At 58.4% G+C, this 22,745-nt stretch overlaps 1 protein-coding gene across 7 annotated transcripts in view; it reads left to right on the top strand.

Moving 5' to 3' along the window:
- ZMIZ1 (zinc finger MIZ-type containing 1) overlaps positions 1-19,344 on the top strand; it is a 222,288-nt gene extending 202,944 nt beyond the window's left edge. For 6 of the 7 annotated variants that reach the window (XM_037803800.1, XM_037803798.1, XM_037803799.1 and 3 more), the window contains 13 exons: positions 1,823-2,005; positions 2,835-2,912; positions 3,533-3,707; positions 4,426-4,567; positions 4,981-5,191; positions 6,336-6,441; positions 7,461-7,621; positions 8,745-8,812; positions 9,138-9,206; positions 9,562-9,806; positions 10,937-11,103; positions 14,216-14,470; positions 15,694-19,344. In XM_037803800.1, the coding sequence (XP_037659728.1) occupies positions 1,823-2,005; positions 2,835-2,912; positions 3,533-3,707; positions 4,426-4,567; positions 4,981-5,191; positions 6,336-6,441; positions 7,461-7,621; positions 8,745-8,812; positions 9,138-9,206; positions 9,562-9,806; positions 10,937-11,103; positions 14,216-14,470; positions 15,694-15,801 (1,968 nt within the window). In that variant the 3' untranslated portion in view covers positions 15,802-19,344. The remainder of the gene's footprint in view (positions 1-1,822; positions 2,006-2,834; positions 2,913-3,532; positions 3,708-4,425; positions 4,568-4,980; positions 5,192-6,335; positions 6,442-7,460; positions 7,622-8,744; positions 8,813-9,137; positions 9,207-9,561; positions 9,807-10,936; positions 11,104-14,215; positions 14,471-15,693) is intronic. The other variant, XM_037803803.1, reaches the window with a different exon arrangement.
- The last annotated feature ends 3,401 nt before the right edge of the window (positions 19,345-22,745 follow it).

A 22,745-nucleotide genomic window follows, 5' to 3' on the forward strand; every position in this document is an offset into this window, starting at 1 on the left:
ACCCCCATCCCAGCCTGCAGTGTGGAATGCAGTCTGCAATCTGGAGACAGAGTGAGCCCCTGGAGCTCCCACACACACGCTGCACAGCCCCACGTGGGTTTCAGGTGGAGGAGGCCAGCAAGGACCAGGCTTCTGCAGAATTCCCAGCCATTAACCTGACGGGCACCCTGGCACCTGCGCAGAATGACTGGCTCCCCAGCCCCTGCCTGTCACGGCAGAACACTCTAATTTAGTGATTAGTTTCACTAAATTAAGCACCTTCTTCATGAAGCACTGCAGCCGCACTGCTGCAGAGGGCCTGATAGTGGGCGGTGGGTGATACAGGTGGTCACAGCCAGCGCAGCCTGACCCTGGGGGCAGGCTGGCCTCTGCCTGGCCGTGGCACACTCTTAGAACCTTTGAATTGACAGAACACTGGGTCAAGGGCCAGGCTGCAGTCAGGTCACCCAGTTCCCCCTCCCAGATTACACAGGACTCTCTTCCAGTCCAGCCTATGGGTTGGCAGGTGCAGCCTCCACGTCCATACCTCCGGTGGCGGGAGCCTCACTATCACACAGAGCAGCCACATGTCGCCACAGCATGAATTGTAGAAAGTTCTTTATCACTGACTGTGCAGTCTGTCAACATGGACCTCTGAGCCCGGAGGAAAAGATCATTCAATAGATGAGTCATTTCAGTAAACTGGGAGAAAGCTACAGCTCTCCAGGATGTAATGTTCTGGGGTGTCTGGGCATTGGGTGGCCCTGAGAGTTACCTGATTTCACAGATGGGGAAGGTAGTTGGAGGGTGGAGGGCTGCAGGAGTCGGGGTGCTGCCGCGGGTCTCAGGAGACAGTTATCCCACCCCATCCCAGGAGGGGTGGTCTGGCCCCTGCCCCAGCCCGGTCCCCATGCCCTCTGCATGGGCAGCAGTTTGTCAGTGTCCCAGAATGGACAGTCACCCCCAGGTGTGGAGGGCAGGGCCAGTGCCTCTCTGATTGAGCCTCAGAATTGGGGGGGCGATGGGGTGCTTTTTCACCTTTCTGGAAGCAGATCCCATGGTCTGCATTCTACCATCACAAATCGGGGTAAATGCTCGGTGGGAGCTGCTGCAAACCAGCACTAGGAGAGACTCAAAGGGGCCTTTAGAAAAGAACCTCGGGTTATGGCGTCCTTGTTATGGCATGCGTGAGTGAGGCTCTGGAAGGGGCCAGGGGTGCAGAGGGCAGGACGCCTCGTGGGGAGGCGGCACGTGAGCCAGGCGGGCAGAGTGTGACATCCTGGGACATCAGACCCAAAATGAGCCTCACCCATTAAAGGAAGTGAAGCGCGGGCACGTGCGACAACGTGGATGACCCCAAAGACATCGTGTGGAGTGAAAGAAGCCAGACATTAAAGGACAAACGTAGGGTTCCACTTGTATGGGAAATATCTAGAATAAGCACATTCAGAGGCAGAAAGGAGATTACGGGTCCCGGGCACTAGGGGATGGGGAGATGGGGATATCTTGCTTAATTGGTACAGAGTTTCCGTTTACAGTGATGGGGAAGTTGGAATAATGGATGTTGGTGATGGCAGCACATTTTGTATGCAACTAATACCACTGAAGTGTACACTTAAAAATGGCTAAAGTGGGAAATTTTGTGTTACATACATTTTACCATAATTTTTTAAAGTCGGTAAAGAGGGGCTGCATGCATCCTCTGGCTCAGCCTCTCCCCCTTACAGACGGGGAAGGCCCTCTGGGGGTGGCATTGGCAGGGGTGGGGGCTGTCCTGGCGTCTGCTTGCACGGCTCAGCTGCGAGACAGTGCCACCTTCGTCTCTCCCCTCTCACCGCTGCAGCCCAACTATGGAAACCAGCAATATGGACCAAACAGCCAGTTCCCCACCCAGCCGGGCCAGTACCCCACCCCCAACCCCCCACGGCCGCTCACCTCTCCCAACTACCCTGGGCAAAGAATGCCGAGCCAGCCGAGCACTGGGCAGTACCCGCCCCCCACAGTCAACATGGGGCAGTATTACAAGGTGAGCCCACCCCCACCCACTCGTGTCGTTCAACCCTGCATGTTGTGTTCCCTGAAGATACCAAGGGCCCAGCGGACATTTCCAAATGTGTCCACGGGAGCGCGAGCTTTGTAGGCAGTGGTCCAGAAAGTCAGATGGGTTTTTCTTGGTGCCCGTTGTCACAGGGCTCAGTATACCAACATTTCATTCTGAACTCGCTGTCTGCATGGGCACGCGTCTATCAGCCTCTTATATGGCTGTTACTGAGGCTGTGATTTCGAATCTGCTTATTTGAGTCAACACAAAACCGTGAGCTTGTTACTGCTGCAGAGTCCTCATGGTTTTCACTTGTAAGGGCTGCCTCGTACTCCTCTGCGGTGGTGACTGTACCCGGTTTTATCGCCCTCTTTCTGTTAGACATCTGCATTGTCTCTGGCTTGTCACTTTTGACCACCCAGCATATAGCTTCTTCCTTCTTTGGAACGATTTCCTTGGAGCGCATTCCCAGGAGAATATTTCATGTTTATATGCCAAAGAATCGTGCCAGTTTATAGGACCACCACCATGTGGCTTTACTATTTTTGCTCCAGCTTCAGCACACTGGGTGTTTCTATTTTTGCAGACACTTTTGCTAAATTAATAGCTGTGGACAGAGGGAGGCACGGCCAAAGCGCCGTTCCTGGGGAACACCTGCTCTACCCCACCCTGTCCCCTGTCCCCACACCAGCCCCGGACGAGCCTCTTAGCATCCTCTGCCCTCCTGGTGATGGTGAATTTTAGTATCAGGAGGGGCCAAGGGCTTCGGACAGCTTTTCCACTCACAGAGTTGTTGTTTATCTCGTTTTCGTAGCCAGAACAGTTTAATGGACAAAATAACACCTTCTCGGGAAGCAGCTACAGTAACTACAGCCAGGGGAATGTCAATAGGGTATGTTTGGGTTGTCATTTTAAAAATTACTGACACTTGAGTGTTGTGCCCAGGGTCCTGCCGCAGCCTCTCTGGATGTTAGTTGGGGTCAGCAGGTGGGGGTGTCCTCCCTGGTCACCAGCTCTGGGGTGTAGAGAAGCTCCAGGCTGCAAATCTGCACTCTGGGTGGGTGGGGCAGGAACAAGCATGGCCCCGGCCCGTTCTGAAAAAACAGGGGGCAGAGGAGTGGACGAGGGGCTCCTGCAGACCCCAACTCCACTCCCCTAGTGCGGGCGTGGGGTGAGAGAGGAGGATATGGCCTCGAGCTTCCAGCCAGAGACCTGGGCTTGATGGAAGCTTTCCTCTCCCCCGGGGGGAGACAAGGCCCTCGTCACTCCGAGCCTCAGTGTCCCCGTCTGTCACATGTGCGTGGGACTCTGCACCCACCTGACCTGGCAGGAGTTGGGCAGTGCTGAGACCCAGATAGAGGGTGGGAGATCCTTCCCGCTGACAGGGGCAGAGGCCTGAGTGCTGGCTGGGAGGAGCGGGAGCGTCCCCTGTGGGAGGAGGGTGTGTGGCCATGGCCATGGCCCCTTCACCCCCTCACCCCATAACCTGTGTTGGTTTCTGTTTCCCTCCAGCCTCCCAGGCCAGTTCCTGTGGCAAATTACCCCCACTCGCCTGTTCCAGGGAACCCCACACCCCCCATGACACCAGGGAGCAGCATCCCCCCGTACCTGTCCCCCAGCCAGGATGTTAAACCTCCCTTCCCGCCCGACATCAAGCCAAATATGAGTGCTCTGCCGCCGCCCCCAGGTGAGCCTCTGCCGCCCGCCCGCCCTCCAGCCAGTGCACCGGCAGCTCTAGCTTGGGGGTTCCTGGCAGGCTTCCATGACGCCATCGTGGGTGACAGGTAGAGGTGGCCCTGGCAGGCCAGGAGCAGGGGCTGCCCTGCAGGGGGTGGGCAGGCATAAAGGGACAGGGGGTCTTGAGAGCAGGCAGCCCCCCATACCCCAGGAGGCACACGGAGGTGGGAGAGAGTGAGAGCTCAGGGTACAGGGCGTGGGCAGCCCCTCCTCACCCCTGCCTCACCGGCACGGTAGGTCTCAGGGGCAGCTGAATCGTAAGGAACGTGTCAGGGTGGTCTTGTCCCTGCACTCGGAACTCTGGTTTGATCACAGATTGGAAACCGAGTCAGCGATATTAGAGCCCCAAGAAGCCCCTGAGTTCCAGGTGCTCAGCCCTGGGCAGAAGGAAAACGGGCTTCCGGGGGGAGGAGCCTGGGCCGGGGCAGAGGGGCCTCCTGGGGCCCGGAGGCAGGTGAAGGGTGCAGGGGACAGGTGGGAAGGACACGGGCCAGGTCAGGGTGGGTTGGTGGCCTTGAAGGAGCCGTGGGTGGCTGGTGTGCACCTGGTGTGGCCTGTGCTCCTCGGAGCCCGGGACCCAGGGGGCATGTCCAGCCCCAGGCCCCAGCCCTGCCTTGGCTCCATGGTGGCTGGGCCTGCAGCTGACCTGTCTCCTGTCCCCGCCGCAGCCACCCACAACGACGAGCTGCGGCTCACGTTCCCGGTGCGGGACGGCGTGGTGCTGGAGCCCTTCCGCCTGGAGCACAACCTCGCCGTCAGCAACCACGTGTTCCACCTGCGGCCCACAGTCCACCAGACGCTGATGTGGAGGTGAGCGCAGGGCCGCGGTGCAGCACCCACACCGCCCCCGTCTCCCCCACACGCAGCATTGCCGCCTGAGTCCTTGGGTGGGAGACGGGCAAGCTGCCGAGTAGTGGTCCCGGGGTGGGGGGCGGTTGTAGCCAGAGCCGTGGGCTGTGATTGCAGCAAGCAGCAAGGGTGAGAGTTGGGCATGGATTTTGATGAGTGACGTGAGATGGGGCAATGTCCAGGGTGCGAGGAGAACTTAGTGAGGCTGCAGTGGGGGGTGCATCGTGGTAGGGATGGGGGTCCTGGGGAATTTGTGGGCTTGTGGAGGGTTTCCCGGTGTGTGGCCCGGCCAGGGGTCATGGTCGGAGCAGGTGGCGAGGCCCAGGGCTGCCCCCTCGCAGTGGCGACCCCGAACCTTGCCGCCTCCCGCCCAGGTCTGACCTGGAGCTGCAGTTCAAGTGCTACCACCACGAGGACCGACAGATGAACACCAACTGGCCGGCGTCCGTGCAGGTCAGCGTCAACGCCACGCCGCTCACCATCGAGCGCGGCGACAACAAGACCTCCCACAAGCCCCTGCACCTCAAGCACGTGTGCCAGCCTGGCCGAAACACCATCCAGATCACCGTCACAGCCTGCTGCTGCGTGAGTGAGACGGGCGGGGTGGCCCTCTGGGGAGCTCAGCACGGGGAGGGGCAGACGCTCAGCCCCTCCAGGACCCCTGCACAGCCCGCCCCTCTGTCCAGCAGCTTTGTCCTTAGGTCTCCACCCCACCCCACCCCACCAAGCCCCCACAGATCTTTCAGAAGCACACCTCTTACTGCAGTGGCCTCTCTGGAGCCCATAGAATAAAATTCAAACTCGGGGGGCAGAGGTGGGGACATTCAGAGGCCCTGGGCTCTGGCTTTAGCCCTCACCATTCCCTTCAATACTCCAGCCACTGTCCCAACCTGCACCACTAACTCTTTACTCCGAAAGCCCCTCCTCTTGGACACCTTCTCCCCCTGGGCCCCATCTTCCATCAGTGATGTTCCGTGTGACCTTCAAAGCTGAGTTCTGATCTCACCTCGTTCCCAAGAACGTTTTACGTACTTGGCCACCTTCTTACCCAGACCCAACTCCACCAAATCTGGAGTCACCACTCTCCCCTCTCCACCCAACCCTGCTGTCTTAGAGTCATGCATGTGTACATGTCCGTGTGTCCCTCTGCACTGTGACTCCTTGATCTAAACCACATCTGAGCTGCCTTGTGTTCCCTGGGAACCAGGGCCTGGTCCACAAGGCCTGCTTGGGAGACTTGGGTGGAAGTTGGTCATCAGTCCTGCTCTGCTGGGCTCTGGGGACACACAAGGAAGGGTCCTCCAGTCCTGCCCTTAGGAGCGTGGGGGCACCAAGGCCACACAGAGACGGGTTACGGGTTGGGAATGGCGAAGTCAGGAGTCGTGCTGTGGGTTTGTCGGGGCATGTAGTCTTGGAAGGCTTCCTGGAGGAGTCAACAGGGTCCAAGCCCTCAGGCAGGAAGTGCAAAGCATACAGGATGGAGAAAGTGGTAGGCGAGGTGAGGACGCAAGATGGGGCTCCAGTCCTGAAGCTGTGCGTCCAGTAACCTCATACAGAGCATGCTTCAGTGTCCAAGTCAGTGCCTAGTGCAGAGACAGCCTTTCAGGATGGTGACAGGTCCTGGCAACACTCCCCTGGAGTGGCCTGACTGTGGGAGAATGGGGCCCTCTCCTTAGGGCCTGGAGGGGCTGCAGGTGGGCCTGGGCTGAGTGTCTGCTCTCTCTCGCAGTCCCACCTATTCGTGCTGCAGCTGGTGCACCGGCCCTCCGTCCGCTCCGTGCTGCAAGGCCTCCTCAAGAAGCGCCTCCTGCCCGCCGAGCACTGCATCACAAAAAGTGAGTGGGGCCGGCAGGGCGTGCACGTCGGACCCCAGCCCTGCTGGCTCAGGGCTGAGGAGAGGCCCCCTCACGTGGACCCAGTTGCCACTGACCCCAGCCCTCCAGCTGGATGCTGTTGGGACAGTCAGATGCGCAAGGGCCTGTATGACCCGTTTACCTGGTGGGGATTCCGTGACAGCCCCGCTCAGGAACCAGGACAGACCACGTGCTGCGGGAGGCCAGGGGAGGAAAAGATGGTTAAGACAGGCCGGGCAGGCTTCCTGGAGGAGATGGTCACTTAGGCCAGGCCTTGAAGGGTGGGAAGACTTGGAGAAAGGGGGTCTTCAACAGGAAGGTGGCGTGAAGGGGTGACTTCCCATAAGCTCTAGAGGGAGGGCCTTGGCTTAGAGTCACCTCCTTTGTCTGGAATGATCTCGAGCCCTTGGAGGAGACCCCCATGGGGAACAGCTCTCAAAGACAGTGAGTTGCTGCTCCTTTCTGCTTTGATTTTGCTTCTGAAAATTACCTGCTCAGGCCCTAGAATTCCCACCAGGCAATTGTCCATTTCCATTTTCACACTTGCAGAGTTAAATGCAAAAGCGCCTGAGGGGCTCTTTACACTGACCCAGTAAACCAGTGCAGAAGTGCCAGGATGTTTTTGCAAGTTTTGCACAAAGCCCCCTCCCCACCCCACCCCACCCATTCCAGTGCAGGCAGGGCCTGTTCTGCAGAGACTGGGGGCTGACAGCCGCCTCCATGGCCTGTGCCCTCCACACATGCGTGCACGCAGACAGTGGGTGCCCTTCAGGGCACTGGGCGGCCAGAGCACCCCAAGGTCTGAACTGCACCCTGACCTGCCCTGACCTGCCCGGGGTGCCATGCAGCAGATACTCGTGGGACCTCCCCAGGGTCAGGAGGGTGAGGGAGAACCAGGGCATGATTCGGCTGCAGGAGGGAGCGAGGGGGTGTGTGCAGCCTTGCCAGCCCCAGGAGGACCAGCCCCCCTTCCTCACCTGCTTGCACCTCCCACCCCCCAGTCAAGCGGAACTTCAGCAGCGTGGCTGCCTCGTCGGGCAACACAACTCTCAACGGGGAGGACGGCGTGGAGCAGACGGCCATCAAGGTGTCCCTGAAGTGCCCCATCACATTCCGGCGTATCCAGCTGCCTGCCCGAGGCCACGATTGCAAGCACGTGCAGGTGAGCAGTCCCGGGAGGCTCCAGGAAAGCACCGGCAGGGGCCTGTCCCCAGCCCCTGGAGGGTGTCATGAGATCAGCAGCTGACTTCACTCACTCGTTTTCAGCCATTCCTTTATGCTTTGAGCATCTTCTCTGCATGCTCGGTGCAGGTTCCCAGAAGGCTTCAGAAGCGGCTTTAGATTGTCCCACCCTGGTAGATGTGAGACGCTGGCTAGGAAGCCAGCACACGCAGCCACAGTGGGTTCCGGGACCTGAGCCCAGGGACGCTTTCTGCCTGGCTCTGGCTCAGGAAGTGGTTGTGGAGTGAGGGGCTGTCAGGTGGGGGCAGCCTGTAACAGCAGCCCAGGGTGGGAGGGGCGCATTTGGTGGGGGCTGCTCAGGGGAGGTCTCCCAGAAGAAGGCATCAGGGGCCGCCCCTGGGGGAGTCTGAGCGTGAGGGTGCAGGGACGGCCCTGGGAGGCAGGACCCCCGGGTGAGACTTAGAGGGAACTGAGGCTACATGGGCTGGGGCCAGGCCAGCGACTTTTAATTGTGTTGTCATCCAACGGTGAGGCCAACTCTGCACCTTGGGGCCTGTCCCCTGCAGCCCCCGCCTTACACAGCTGGTCCCCAGGGGCTCTGTCCAAGGCAGGAGCTTTCATCCCTCTGGGAGGCTGTTGTGGGCACGGTGGGCAGACTAGTCCCACTTACTCACCAGTCATGGATTTGTCATCTGGCTCGGATTTGTCCTGGGTGCCTGGGCTGGGCTGAAGGGGGCCTGGCCATCGGTGGGGCTGCTGGGGAGACAGCCAGAAGCAAGGAAGGACAGCTGGCTTAAGGGGGAACCAGGAAGGCTTCCCGGAGAACATAGACACAGGGCCGTTTGGGGTTGGAGGTATGGGTGGGGTTGGGGGCCCATCCATGGTGGGAGTGGTAGAAAGAGAACGTGGCCATTGCCCCACCCAGCCCCGGTCTTCCCACCACCTGCTCCCCTGTCCAGTGGGGTTGTCATCGAAAGGGCAGGCACATTCCCCCTCCAGCCCCCCAGAGAAAGTACCAGTACTTGCATCCTGGTGGTCACCGGACAGCCCTGGTCTCATCTCTTTGTCTGTCTGTCTGTGTGTCTGTCTTCTGGCCTCCGCAGTGCTTTGATCTGGAGTCGTACCTGCAGCTGAACTGTGAGAGAGGGACCTGGAGGTGTCCAGTGTGCAAGTGAGTGGCACCCCCGGGGGCTGCTGGGGTGAGTTCCCACTTGATACAGGGGGACAGTGGGAGGAACCCCGCCGGCCCCTCTGGCTCGCTGCTCGGGGTCCTGCCACCACCCCCTGCCCGGAGAGCAAACAGAGAAGCCCAAGCCCAGCCGAGGGGCCCCCTGGAGGGGGCTCTGGGTGGTCCCTCCCAGCCCTCTTCCATCGGTGCCTCCAGGAGTGCCCACCAGCAGGGTCAGGGCTGCATGACTCAGGGAGAAGGGGAGGGCTACACCCACCCCCTGGGGTCCAGAAGGGAAAGCCAAGCCGCATCCCCTCTCCTTTTCCAGTAAAACCGCTCTGCTTGAGGGCCTGGAGGTGGATCAGTACATGTGGGGGATCCTGAACGCCATCCAACAGTAAGTGGGTGACCCGGCCAGGGCCCGGGTAGTATGGGACAGAGGTGGGGACCTGGAACATCCTGGCCCCCCACCCCCAGCCTGAGCAGGAAGCTGGGAGGGTTCCCCCACTGCCACTCCAGGGGACCCTGGTGCCAGGCGCCCTGTTAGAGCCCCACCTCCTGCACTCCCTGGCCTCAGTCGCCCCATCTCTAAGGTGTGAAAGCCCCTTCTGTGCCACCGTCTTACGCCAGGTGGAGTGGGAAGGGGGCCATGGGCCCTGGTGGGGACCCCAGGGTCTTTCCGTGCTGGCAGCTCCTGGGTCCGGAGCTCGGCAACCTGGAGCCTCAGCTCTGCCTCCCTCACCCACCCCCAGCTCCGAGTTCGAGGAGGTCACCATTGACCCCACGTGCAGCTGGCGGCCGGTGCCCATCAAGTCGGACCTGCACATCAAGGACGACCCCGACGGCATCCCCTCCAAGCGCTTCAAGACCATGAGCCCCAGCCAGATGATCATGCCCAATGTCATGGAGATGATTGCCGCCCTGGGCCCCGGCCCCGCCCCCTACCCGCTCCCGCCACCGCCCGGGGGTGCCACCTCCAATGACTACGGCAGCCAAGGTGGGCCCTGCTGGCCAGGGGAGGTGGGGCACAGGGTTTCTGTGCTTATGCTGGCAGGTGCAGGGGGTGGGGACACACACACCCCCCACCCCGGCCCCAAAAAGTGAACTCCCAAAGCCCTGGACTCTGGGGATACATCCACCTGTGTAAACACCCACCCTCCCCTCTCCTTCCACCCTGCCCCATGGGTTAGAACCCGGCCGGGAAGACGGGCATGGAAGCCGCCCCTGGAGCCAGCCTCCTCCTCCCACCGCAGCCTGCTCAGCCACCTCTCCTGTACCCGGAGCCCCCAGGGGTGGGCAGGTGCCCAGCCTGGGAATCTCACGACCCTTTCTGCTGGGTACACCACTGCTGCCTCCACCCAGAGTGCCCATTGGGGCTGCAAATAATACCCACAGGGCTGGGGCCCTCAGCCCTTCCCCGGGCATTCCTGTCTCTGTGCCATACGCACTGTCCCTGTCCCAGCAGTTCTCCCACCCACCCAGGGACGGACTCCAGGTACCGAGACTTCCAGCCTAGGGTCACCATCCCCAGCTCCTACTCCCCTTGTGACCCCTGCTGCCACTTTGTTCCCAGATAATACCACCACTACTCACCCCCATAGGATCCCTGATCTTAGGATCCCAGGGCTCCTGGGACCCAGAGATCCAGAGAGAGTAGCCGACCCAGCCAGGGCCCCATAGCTTGCCAAGGGTGAGCCAGATGCCAGGCCTGGTCTTGCACCTGACGCCCTGCCCTCTCGCTGTAGCCCGGGGCCAGGGAGGCTGCCCGCTGGCTTCCGGTGGTGCCACCCTGACTTCTGCAGCTCTCTGGGTGGACTTGGGCAGCTCCTGACCACCCCACTCTGGGCCTCCGTCCTCCCAGCTGTGAAATGAGGCCACGTGGGGGGACAGGTCTGGGAGTCTCGCTCAGCAGCCCTGGGGGGATGTTCTCCCACTCTGCCTTCCTCCGTAGCAACCGAGTGGCCCAGCTCTGGGAGGCTGCGGCCCAGGGGCGAAGGTGGCACCACTGCCCCTCTGTGCGGCCGTGAGCCCGAGGTCTAACTCCAGCGTCACAGGAGGGAAAGGGCTCGGCTCCCACAACCCCTGCCCCCTGTGGGTGACCCGCCTGCCACCTCCGTCCCTCCCCAGGCAACAACTACCAGAGCCATGGCAACTTTGACTTCCCCCATGGGAACCCCGGCGGCACGTCCATGAACGACTTCATGCACGGGCCCCCCCAGCTCTCCCACCCCCCGGACATGCCCAGCAACATGGCCACCCTCGAGAAGCCTCTCAGCCACCCCATGCAGGAGACTGTGAGTACCTCCCCCAGCTTCCCCCTGCCTTCCCTTGGCCACAAGCTGCCCCCCAGCCTCTGTCGGGGGCTGACAGGTAGACGAATCTCTTGGGGACCCTTCTGATGGGGGGTCCCTAGTTCCCTTCCAGGCAAAGGGGAGGGCTCAGGATGGATCTGAGGGCTCAGAAGGGGGTACAAAGGCCTGACAAAGCCTGGGACAGGGCCATTGGGGCCCCGGACTTGGCTCTGTGTCACCCAGAACCGCCAATTTGCTCGAGTTGGGAGAAGCGTCAGGCTCTTCCTTGTATGCACACACAAACACTCATACACACACGTGCACACACACAGTCACGCACACACACTCTGCTGCTCTCTCTCTCCCTCTCCCACTTAAAGTCTTGCATTGACTTCAGCCACCTAGAATTTCATCCCAAATCAGGAATTTATTCCCAGGGGACCCCATCTTCAGGGTGTAGCCCACCTCCTGCAAAAAAGAAGTGGCTGAGAAGTTTCATTATCCTGAATGTGTTCATTTCTCACTATCCTTCACGTTTATTAAACCACACCCTGCGTTGTTCAGAGAAACCCTGTGGCCAAGGTGTCCTGGGCTCGTCAGAGACCCCCTGTCCTGTGGCCCCGGCAGCAGTGTGGGGAGGCCTGGCCCGTCCTCAGTCCCCTTCCAGTGAGGCTTGACGATTCCGAATGGTCGATTTGGCTCTGTCCTGGACCTGGTACTGGGTTTAAGGGGACAGACGAGGCCTTGCCCACCTGGGCCGTGAGTTCTGGCAGTGCCTGGGTGGGGGAAGAACCATTGGGATTTGGGGGGCGCCGAGGCCTGAAGGGCTGGACTGTCTGAGCCCCGGTAGCATCAGAATTGGGTGCCGGCTGTTCGTCCCTGACTTTCACCCGAAGCGGAGGGGCTGCGGCCGAAGGGGCAGTGCTGGTGCCTGACAGCCAGAGAAGAGGCTTCCCGGGCATTGCCAGTGCCCAGCAGTGGGGCTGGGTGGGCCTGGGCCCGAAGGTGTGTGCCTCTCTCCCCTCGCGTGGCCCGAGACGGGGGCTCTGGATTATACACTGTTCTGCCACTTGGTCAGCTCTGCCTCTCGGCCGGGGTTGTCCTGGCAGCCGGAGCCGCCCCTCTCCACCAGGGAGAATATTAACCAGAGGGCTCGAGGGCGGGCACTGCCTCTTCTTTTCCACGGGATCCCCAAACACCAAGCCTGAAATCGCTGCTTCTGTTGAGCTCCAGCCGAATTTTACAAGTTAAACTTCCTGCTCTGTGGGGCTTCTGACTTCCGGAGCCTCTCTCCTGGCCGCCTTCCCTGGCCCTGCTCCCTGCTTTCCTCCACCCAGCACCCACTGACCACCCCACACACACATAGACGTTTTGCACAATTCCTAACGCTGGAAAATGGCAGCGGGAGTGCCACAGGTTTCCTCTTTCCAGCCAGGCTTCTCTTCTGCTCTCCGTTAGCCCGGCCACTGGGGCCTTTGCAGAGAGACCTAAGCCTGGGAGCTGACTCCAGAGCTCACTGGGGTGCCCCCTCGGTGTGCCCCCCCATCACCCTACTGGGTGAGGAGAGCTGGGTCCCGAAGTACAGACACACGAGGTAAGGTGGGGTGACCCTAAGGTAAACGCCCCCCAGGCCTGCCTGACCAGAAGTAGCCCGCCTCTGGCTGACAGAGCAGGCAGCTGGGAGGGGTCCCTCTCCGGGCCCAGCGGAAGGACCCCCGGCCAGAGCTGCCTCACCCGAGGACTCTCCCAGGCCAGGCAGCAGGTCCCGGGGATCACCCTGCCCTTCCAGGCCCTGGGAAGTCCCAGCAAGTGTCAGGAGTGGGGGGCCCTCCCCTCTCCCCAGGGTGGGCACTGCAGGGGCAGGGGTTTCTTCCCACGTGGGCATCCCACACACGACTCCGTGCGTCACAAACCCCACGGTCACACAGCCACTCCCGTTCTCGGGTCCTAGGGACTGGAGATGCACTGGGCTTTGTGGGGACCGGGCCTTGCAGCCCGAGAAGAAGGGGCCACCTGGACCATGTGCAGAGGCCACGGCAAGGCCTGGGGAGCAGCTTTAAGGCAAAGCACAGAGAAGAGCTAGGACCTGGGTTAGGAAAGGCTTGGGTAGATGGCCACTGTTTGCAAACCCAAGAAGGAAGAGGGTCTGAGTGTCTTCAGTGTGGCTCAGAAGACAGTGGGAAGGAGGGGGACAGGACCAAGGCGATGCCCGTTCCAGTCGAGCAGCCTGGTGAGCTCGGCACTCCCTTCACTGGCAGCACAGACGGGCTGTCGGGGATGCTCAGGGTGGGGCTGGGAGGTTTATCCTGGGACCGGAAGGAAGGGCCTCCCTGGGACAGGAGGGGGCAGATGGCAGGGGGCTGGTGACGTCTCATCTTCTGTGCACTCACCTGCCCCAGTTTTTAAATGATGTGAATTCCCCTCATCTTAGCAAGGCGCCCCTCTCCTTCACCTGGCGTTCCTCCGTGCCCTTGGGAGGTGCGGCGGTGCCTCCTTTCCGTCACTCCCGGGGAGGGTTGGCACCCAGTTACCCGCCCCACACAGCCGCTCAGACCCTGGCTGTGAGCGGGGCTGCTCTGAGCCTCCCACTGCTGCACCCCTCGCTGGACGAGTGCGGGGAGCCCCTCCCCAGGGCCAGGGCCCACACAGGGGCGCAGACACCCACTCTTGAGCTGCACGCCTCTCCACGCGGTCTGTCCATGTCTGCTGTCCGCCACCCCAGCACGGAGGTGTCCTCTACCCCACCGCCAGCAGCACCCCTTCCCACCATGCTGCTCCCCAAAACATGACCATTTGCTTCTCCATGCCGCTCCCACTGTTCATTGTGGCGTCTGGGTTGGGGCCCGGGGGGCCAGAGGGGCCCTGGGCCCAGCTCTCAGTGTCTGCGCTTATCTCAGAGACCCCCTTCCCGCCCCGCACCCCTCCACCTCCCTGACTGGCGAATTTTTGTGGGGAGGGCATTTTTGTTTGTTTCTCTGCAGAAGACATTCAGCTTTGTGAAGGGTGGCTTTGTTTTGAGATTTTTGTTTGTTTCCTGGTTTTGTTTTATTTTTCGTTTTCTTCAAGCATCTTGTCACCTCACCTTTCTTTTCTCCTGCTCTCTCCTCCTCCACAGATGCCACACGCTGGCAGTTCAGACCAGCCCCATCCCTCCATACAACAAGGTTTGCACGTACCACACCCCAGCAGCCAGGCAGGGCCCCCTTTACATCACAGCGGGCCTCCTCCTCCTTCCCAGCCGCCCCGGCAGCCGCCCCAGGCTGCCCCCAGCAGCCATCCTCACAGCGACCTGACCTTTAACCCCTCCTCAGCCTTAGAGGGTCAGGCCGGAGCGCAGGGAGCGTCCGACATGCCGGAGCCTTCGCTGGATGTAAGTTGGGGTCACCACCGGGACCTGCCCGAGAGAAGGGGTGGGTGTCGGGGGGGCCCAAGGCCCGGGTGGAAGAGGTGCAGTCGTGAGGGCAGGGGCCTCATGCCTCCCCACGGGGCGGGATGGGTGCTGGGTGGGCCCTGGCCCCAGAGCCCAGGGAGACCCCAGAGATGGAGCAGCATCCCCGAGGGTCCGGGTGTGAGTGTCCCCTGCCCGTCCCCAACCCCAGGCCCCTCAGTCCCCTTGGCCACGGTTCTGCCGCCCAGCCCTGCCCCATCTTATTCCCGTCCCTAACAGAGCCCACCCCACCCCACCCCCAGGGCCCAGTTTGAGGAAGCAGCACAGAAGCATCCCCTCCCCCCTTCCCCCCAAACCTCGGGGTCTTTGGGAGGGGACTGGAGTGATGGGGCCCTCTGCCTGCCACACCGGTGTGTGTCTGTCTCGTCTTCTCGTCCGTGTGTCCTCCGTGCCCTGCTTCTTCCACTTGCTCCATTGCTTACCCCGAGAGGCCCCCAGGAGGTGACATAAAGGGGGGCAGTAGCGTCAGCCTCAGGGCCGGTCTGGGGGTGACTGAGGCGGAAGGGGGATCCAGGAGTGGCAGGTCAGAGGGTCTCCTGCCCCGAGACCTGAGTGGTCTGGAAGGTGGCAGGGAGACTGGATTACCTGAGTGGGGAGGGTACCTAACGCTCACCCCACCCTGACCCCGCCCGTGCTCTGGGTTCCCCAGAGAGGAGGCCCCTCCACCCCGTGCTGACAGCCCCCGTTCCCAGCAGCTGGTAAATAGGATGTATAAACTGTGCACACGTCTTGGATTCTTACCCAACTCTGCTCCCGAAGCCAGGAGATGCCCTTAGATACACAAGGAGCCCCCATATTACAGAGGGCTCCAAGGATGTCAGGGTGGGGGGGCCCAGGGAAGGGAGGTGCTACCGGCCCAGCCATGGGACCCCCAGGGGCAGGGTGAGCCCCGGCTTCCCAGCCGTTGGTGGCCTACTAGGAGCCTTCTCTCCAGCTCACCTGGTGCTACGTTCAGAGCCACGTGGTTCCCACTGGGAGGCCCGGGTGAGCTGTGGCTCCTCACGCAGGGTCAGGGAGGCGAGCAGAGGAACACACTGGGATCGAGAAGAAGGCCTTGACTGCCAGGGGGGCTTCTGAGCTCTTTGAGGCTTCAGGCTATACCTGACCCCAAAGCTAACACCTCATCTGAGCTTTTCCTTTTCCAGCTTCTTCCAGAACTCACCAATCCGGACGAGCTCCTGTCGTACCTGGACCCCCCTGACCTGCCAAGCAATAGTAACGACGACCTCCTGTCTCTCTTTGAGAACAACTGAAGCCCCCCGTCTGTCGGGGCCATCCCTCCCCACTATGCCTCCTTCCCCATCCGTTCCACACACTTTTCTGCCTGGGAGCCTGTGCCCTCAGACTGCCCCTGACCCAGGACCGCGGGCTCGGGGCTGGGGGTCCCTTCCCTGCTGCTGCCACCGAGGGGCCGGGGGAGGGTGCACTATGAGCCCATGGGCCCCACACCCGAGCAGGCCCCAAAGAAGACCCTGACGAGTGGAACCAGCCCACAATCAAAGACAGCTTCTGGGGCCTCCATGTGTGCCGTTTCCAGACGACCTTCCAGCGTCCCCAAGGTTCTTCCGTTTTCTAGACTGTAGCCCTGCCTCCCTGCTTCCTGGCCCAGAAGGCCCCTGCCCCACCCTGAGATCCAGGGCGGGCCCCCACCCTTGGAGGCACAGTGACAGTCAGCGGCAGTGACAATGGCCCGTCTACCACCACCACCCACCACCGAAAAGCACAAACCTCTGGGAAAGAGAACTTCTCTCCAGGGTCAGGGCTTGCCATTTGACCCCTGACCTCTATGCCAAGATACTCTGAAATGACCTCACTCAGAAAGCAGAGTGAAAGGACAAGAGTCTGTGTTTGAGAGGGGGTGCACCATTCCTGCTTGGGACTGGTGGGAAAGGGACCCGGGACGATAGAGGACAGCTCCAAGCCCTTCGGAAGTGGGCCAGAGCACAGCCTCAGGGGCGGAGAGAGAACCCACTGGAGACGTTTGTGCCCTTGGGTAGGGTGGGGGGAAAGCCGCCAGCCGGAGTCAAACAGGGGCAGCCACTTACAACTTTGCTCCAAGCCACTCCCTTTTTAAAAAAAAAAAAAGAAAAACAACAAAAATCTAAGAAGATATTAAGTCATCTGGAGAAAGGAACGTTGGACTTGGACAGAAAGCAAATCATTTCTCTCAGTGTTGTTTCCTTCCTCCTACTCCCCACCCACCTCTCCAAGACTGTTACGTGGGACACCCCCACTTTCCTCTTGTTTGTCCAGCCGGACAACGGCAAGGCGGGGACTGCGAAAATGGAGGAGAAGCGTGGGTTCAGTTGGGCACGTGGGCTTGGCGGCAACCATCCGGGGCCATCACCTCTCTCTCCAGTCTGTCTGTCCGTCCCCATGCTCGGGGCTGCCCCATGTGCCAGCCCAGTCCACTGCCGCTCATGCAGGGGTTACCGTGAGCATCCTGGGGTGTGTCTGTGGCTTCTGGCGTCACTTTCCTTCCACGTCCCCCCATCCCCAAAGCTCACCCCACACTCCTCACTCAAGTGGAAGCATCCTCTCGTTTTCCATCCTCCGCCTCTCTCCTCACCTCCCTCCCGCTCTCCGGAGTCTCAGCTCGTGCATCCATTTGTTTCCGGCTTGTCTGGCCCATGGTCTCGCTGGACAACCTGGTCACCTGGGTCCTGTTTGTAACTCCTTGGCGTCCTTCCCTGCCACCGCTGCTGCTGCTCTCGTCTCCCAACTTGTTCTTGGGCTCTCGATCTCTCTCCCGGTCTCCATGAGGGTGGGCCCAGCCCTCCACTGTGGACTTTTTGATAACGGTGGCCCCCGTGGTTGACTTCCAGTCACCACACTAGCTGGCACAAGGGTTTCTGTAGACGAGCTGCCATTGCCCCCCAACCCCCTCTTCCTTTGTCCCCTTTGTCAGAGTTTTTCAAACAGCGTGGTGTTCAGTATGCAGACTGATTATTTTAAGAATCGCTTTTGTAAATATCTTTGTGAATATTTTAGTATCGTCTTTGATAATATTCAACATTTTCATGACCTGGTTATAGCCTTTGCTGGAGTTTTTAAAATACCTTGACTCAGCCACAAAGACCGAGTCCTTTTTTTTTAAAAAACAAAAACAAAAACAAAAAAATACAACAAACAAAAACAAAAAAGCAATCGGGGCTATTTGTACAGATGAAGGAACGAAGAGATTGGGTGGTTGTACTTTGAGTTCAAAGACCAGGCAGCCCACTGTCGAGACCCACCCCCGGTTGGCTGAGGGGGTGAGACGAGGCCGGGGAGCACATGGCCATCCTGGCCCGGGCCTCCCAGCCTGGCCGGGGTGGCAGTCGGCCCCACCCTGTTGGACCACCTCCTGTGTTCAGCTCCAGGCAGACTTACAGATGCCTTCCTTAGAAGTTCCTGCTTCCTGTCCTGGTACTTTGCCCCAGGGAGCCCTGGCGTCTGTTCCAGCTCTTACCAGGCTATCCCAGTCTCTGCTCACTGACCCAGCCACAGCTTTCTAGTGCAGGGGTTGAGATGTTCCCTGCTGCTGGGTTCCAGCCACCTCCCTCCACCTTCCCTGCAGAAGCCATGGCCTCAGCACCTGGGGCTGATGTTCTGGGTCCCCTGCGATGTCAGCCTCCACCAGCAAGATCAGCAAAGAACTTTCCCTCTGGCTGGCTCCAAACCGTGGTGCCCACAGCCCATGCTCTGAGGACCGATGCTTCCAGGTTGAGTTTGGAGCCAGGCCAGGGGTATCCGGGGCTTGAGCAAACCCCAGGTACGTAGGAACCTGTAGAGGTAACATCCCTGAAAGTGGGGGCAGTTCTGAATTCTGGGGAGCTCTTTCCCCGATCCTTTCAGACAACAACTCGGAGCCATAAGCAGCCTCAGCAAAAACGAGGCCTCAGCAAGCCACTTTTCCATGACAACCATCAGCCCAGCCCATCGGCACGTTTCTGCGGCCACTTCCCAAGGTGGACAGGGAGCTGGCGGGGCGGGCGGGAAGGCTCAAGGACAGGCTGTCACCCCCATCTCCTTGGTTTGAAGCTTTATCCATGTCCATGTTCCCTGTAGCAATCTTGTTTTTAAAGCGACTTCTGGTAATGTCTCCCCAGTGGAAACCCCAACCCCGAGAAGCTTCATGTCTGCTCCTGACAGGCCCCGAGCTGACCTGTCGGGACATGGCAGGGTCCGCAGCGACTCAAGGGACGTGTGTACATATGTAAATGAGAAATAGAGACGTGTCCACAGATGCATTCATTTCCCTCGGAATGTGTATTGTTTTTATTTTACAAAACAAAATGAGAAAAAAAAAAAAGGCTTGGAACTCCATCTGAACGTGGAAAACCTAGATCCTGTTTGTTAGCGTTTGTGAGGTCTCCGCATTTGTCTCACTATGTAATATAATCTGACCCTGTGTGGCATTTTTGTTCTGTTTTGTTTTTATTTTACCTACATGTAATATTTAGCTTCAGTGTACTAGTCCTGCCACCTGTGTATTTTTAGGGTGCTATGGAAATAATGACAAGAACGGGGATATCAAGAGAAAATTGTAACCAAATTCGTACTTTGTATAATTTTTGATATCATGATCACAGGTGATTCGCACATACACACATAAACACACCCACCAGTACAGTCTGAAGTAACTTCGCGGAAACAGTCATCTTTGTACATCGTATGTACGATGCAATCATTTCATACTTTGAACTGGTCAAAAAACTAATTGTGATTTCTAGTCTTGCAAAGCTGTATGTAGTTAGATGATGTGACAACCTCTAATATTTATCTAATAAATATGTATTCAGATGAAACCTGTATATTAGGTGTTCATGTGGTTATTTTGTATTTAAAGATCAAATTATTTGACTATTGCTAGACATTTCTATACTCTGTTGTAACACTGAGGTATCTCATTTGGCCATGTTAATTTTTTTCCAAATAAATTTACAAAAACGAAGGTTTGGCGGATGAGCTATTTTGTGGCCGTTAAGAAGGGGTTTGGGCGTTGGGGTGTTTAAACCACCACCCCTGCCCTGTCACCCTGTGGGAAGAAGCAAGGAGAGAAACAGCCAGGGTTGTTTGGGGGTTGAGTTGGAAGAGCCTGTTGCTGGCGTCCCTGCGGGAGACCCTGCAACCTGGCGGCCTGTGAGAGGGTTCAGAGCCCAGCGCCCCACCCCAGTCCCCACAGACCCCACTACCCACTCCCGGCATAGGCACAAGCAGGCGGGGCCCGGGCTGTGGGGAGCCTGCTTGGGCGGCCGTCGTGGCTGATCTCTGCTAGAGTCCCTTACGGAACGTTCTGGATTTTCGGAAGAGGAACCCATTCTTGGTTGACTTAAGCCCAGAGGGTACTGTCCGAACATTGAGGAAGAAAGAACTGGAAGCACAGCCAGGCTTTAGGGAAACTGGAGGGCTGGCAACAGCTACTCTTGCTGAGGACTGTCTCTCACCGTCCGTCTGTCCGACCCCAGCTTCTTGGCACACCTGCCCACTCCCCTGTCTACACCCGCTTCCTGTGCAGAGCCTGGGTATTCTCTTTGTGACTAGACCTCACACAGGCTCCCGCCCGGCCACGGTTCTAACTGTCCTTAAGGTGCCTGCCCCTGACGTGACATGACTGTGCTTCCGGGTCTCCCCTTTAGGGCTCGGGGAAGCGGATCTGGTTGGCAGAGCCCAGCTCCCCCACTCGGCTCGGGCCACGGGGCCATGGGGAGAGCCTTCCCCTGGCAGAGCTGAGAAGGCGGGTTCAGAGAAGGCCTGGGGCTGCGCGGGCACCCCACAGGACAGGCTCTGCGGTGTGGGGCTGCGTGTCCGGAGAGCGTGAACATGAGTGTGAGGGGGTGTTTGTGCACAGGGGGAACCAGGACAGACCAGCCCCCCAACCCTCACCCCCGCCTCTTGGGCCTCTCTGAGCTAGCCAGAGTCTCTCTTTCAGGAGGGAGACGGAGGGTGGGGGAGAAAAGGAGGACCTGCACTAAAAGTGGAATCCTGGTCACTTAAGGCTAAAATGACAAATTTTGTGATGTATGTTTCCACAACAAAATTTTTAAATTAAAGAAAAGAAAAAGAAAAAAAAAAAAAAAAACCCACAGGATCCAGGACACTGCCTTCCGCCAGCTTGGCCAAGCCAGGGCAGGAGCCATTTGCTCCGAGAACAGACCCTCAGGGAGAGCGTCCAAAAGGGGCAACTCCAAGCTCTCGGTCGCCGTTGAGAGCAGTGCTTCCTCGTGGCCGACTGAGTGGGCCGTGAAATCAGCTGGGTGAGTCGTGACCAGCACATTTCAGTCAAATAGACGAGAATAAAGTAGAAAATATCAAGAGCGCACACTACAAAGAAAGGGTGAAGAGTGTACCATGAAACGTTTGTTGCAGTGATGTGTGTGCCTGCTGAATCATGATGTCAAATTAATTCTGACTTGTGGGTTGTGGTTAAAAGCAAAAAGTCTGAATGCCGTTGCCTCAAAGGCAGGAAGTGGGCAGGGAGTGGGGAGGCCCAGTGCTCCCCAACTTCATGATAAAAAGCCGTTTTTCCTGGCTTTCTCACTTGAGGCCCTGGAACCAGTGACACAGCTAAAGGCGAGGGCTTGTGGCTGCCCTGCAAGGCTGGGAGGACACTGCCCACCCCAGCTGAGTCCTCCTGAGATGGGGTACGCCCTCCCCTGGGCCTAACTCTAGTAGGAGAAAAGTCCACCCAAAAAAGCCCAGCGGAGGGCCTTCCCCCAACACCCAGACTCACACGTCACATCCTCCAGCCCATGAAGTCGTCTTGGGTCCCTGTTTCTCCCCCACAAAGTCCCAAATCCACTGACTGCCTCCACATAGGGCCGGAGGGCGCTGGGGGGGCCAGGAATTCAGCCATGCAGGGTCAAATCAGGGTGTCTAGCCACACGGAGCCCTCAGGGCACCCAACCAACCTCAGTGGTCACCCCCACGTCCATTTCCCTCATCCTCAGCTCCCGCCTTCTGCTCATCCACACCCACCTAGCTCTCAGTAGGCCACCCCACCTCCTACTGCAAAGAGAAAACTCAAGCTGCCCCATAGACACCCGCTAACTTTCCGCCTCTGACCCACCACCTACCCCCGTCCTCACTCTAGACTTACCTTCTCCCAGGCCCAGAGGATGCATTGTCCCTTTCCCAGGCAGGACCAACCCTTCCTCAGCCCCTGACGACATGGCCCCCTTGCCTTCTGGAAGGGTCTTCACCCTCTCCCTCTCTCTGATGCTGTGGGGTATGTGCTGGTTTGGATGTGTTATGTCCCCCGAAATGCCATCTTTAATGCAATCTTGTGGGAGCAGACATGTTAGTGTTGATTAGGTTGGAATATTTGGATTAGGTTGTTTCCATGGAGATGTGACCCACCCAACTGTGGGGAATACCTTTGATTAGATTATTTCCATGGAGGTGTGGCCCCACCCATCCAGGGTGGGTCTTGATTTACTGGAATACTTTATTTTTTTTCTTATTTCCTTTTTTTATAATAATTCAGTTTTATTGGATATATTCACATACCATGCAGTCATACAAAGCATACAATCAATTGTTCACGGTACCACCATATAGTTGTGCATTCATCACCAAAATTAATATTTGAACATTTTCATTACCACACACACAAAAGTAATAAGAATAAAAATTAAAGTGAAAAAGAACAATTAAAGTAAAAAAGAACACTGGGTGTTTTTTGTTTGTTTGTTTGTTTGTTTGTTTGTTTTTGGTCCCTTTTTTCTGCTCATCCATCCATACACTGGACAAAGGGGAGTGTGAGCCACTTGGCTTTCCCAATCACATTGTCACCCCTCATAAGCTACATTTTTATACAATCGTCTTCAAGATTCAAGGGTTCTGGGTTGTAATTTGATAGTTTCAGGTATTTACTGCTAGCTGTTCCAATTCATTAGAACCTAAAAAGGGTTGTCTATATTGTGCATAAGAGTGCCCACCAGAGTGACCTCTCGGCTCCTTTTGGAATCCCTCAGCCACTGAAACTTATTTCATTTCATTTCACATCCCCTTTTGATCAAGAAGATGTTCTCCATCCCACGATGCCAGATCCAGATTCCTCCCTGGGAGTCATATTCCATGTTGCCAGGGGTATTCACTCCCCTGGGTGTCCGATCCCACGTAGGGGGGAGGGCAGTGATTTCACCTTTCAAGTTGGCTTAGCTAGAGAGAGAGGGCCACATCTGAGCAACAAAGAGGCATTCGGGAGGAGGCT

The sequence above is a fragment of the Choloepus didactylus genome, chromosome 15, assembly GCF_015220235.1.
Source record: "Choloepus didactylus isolate mChoDid1 chromosome 15, mChoDid1.pri, whole genome shotgun sequence".
In the NCBI taxonomy this organism is placed as follows: Eukaryota; Metazoa; Chordata; class Mammalia; order Pilosa; family Megalonychidae; genus Choloepus; species Choloepus didactylus.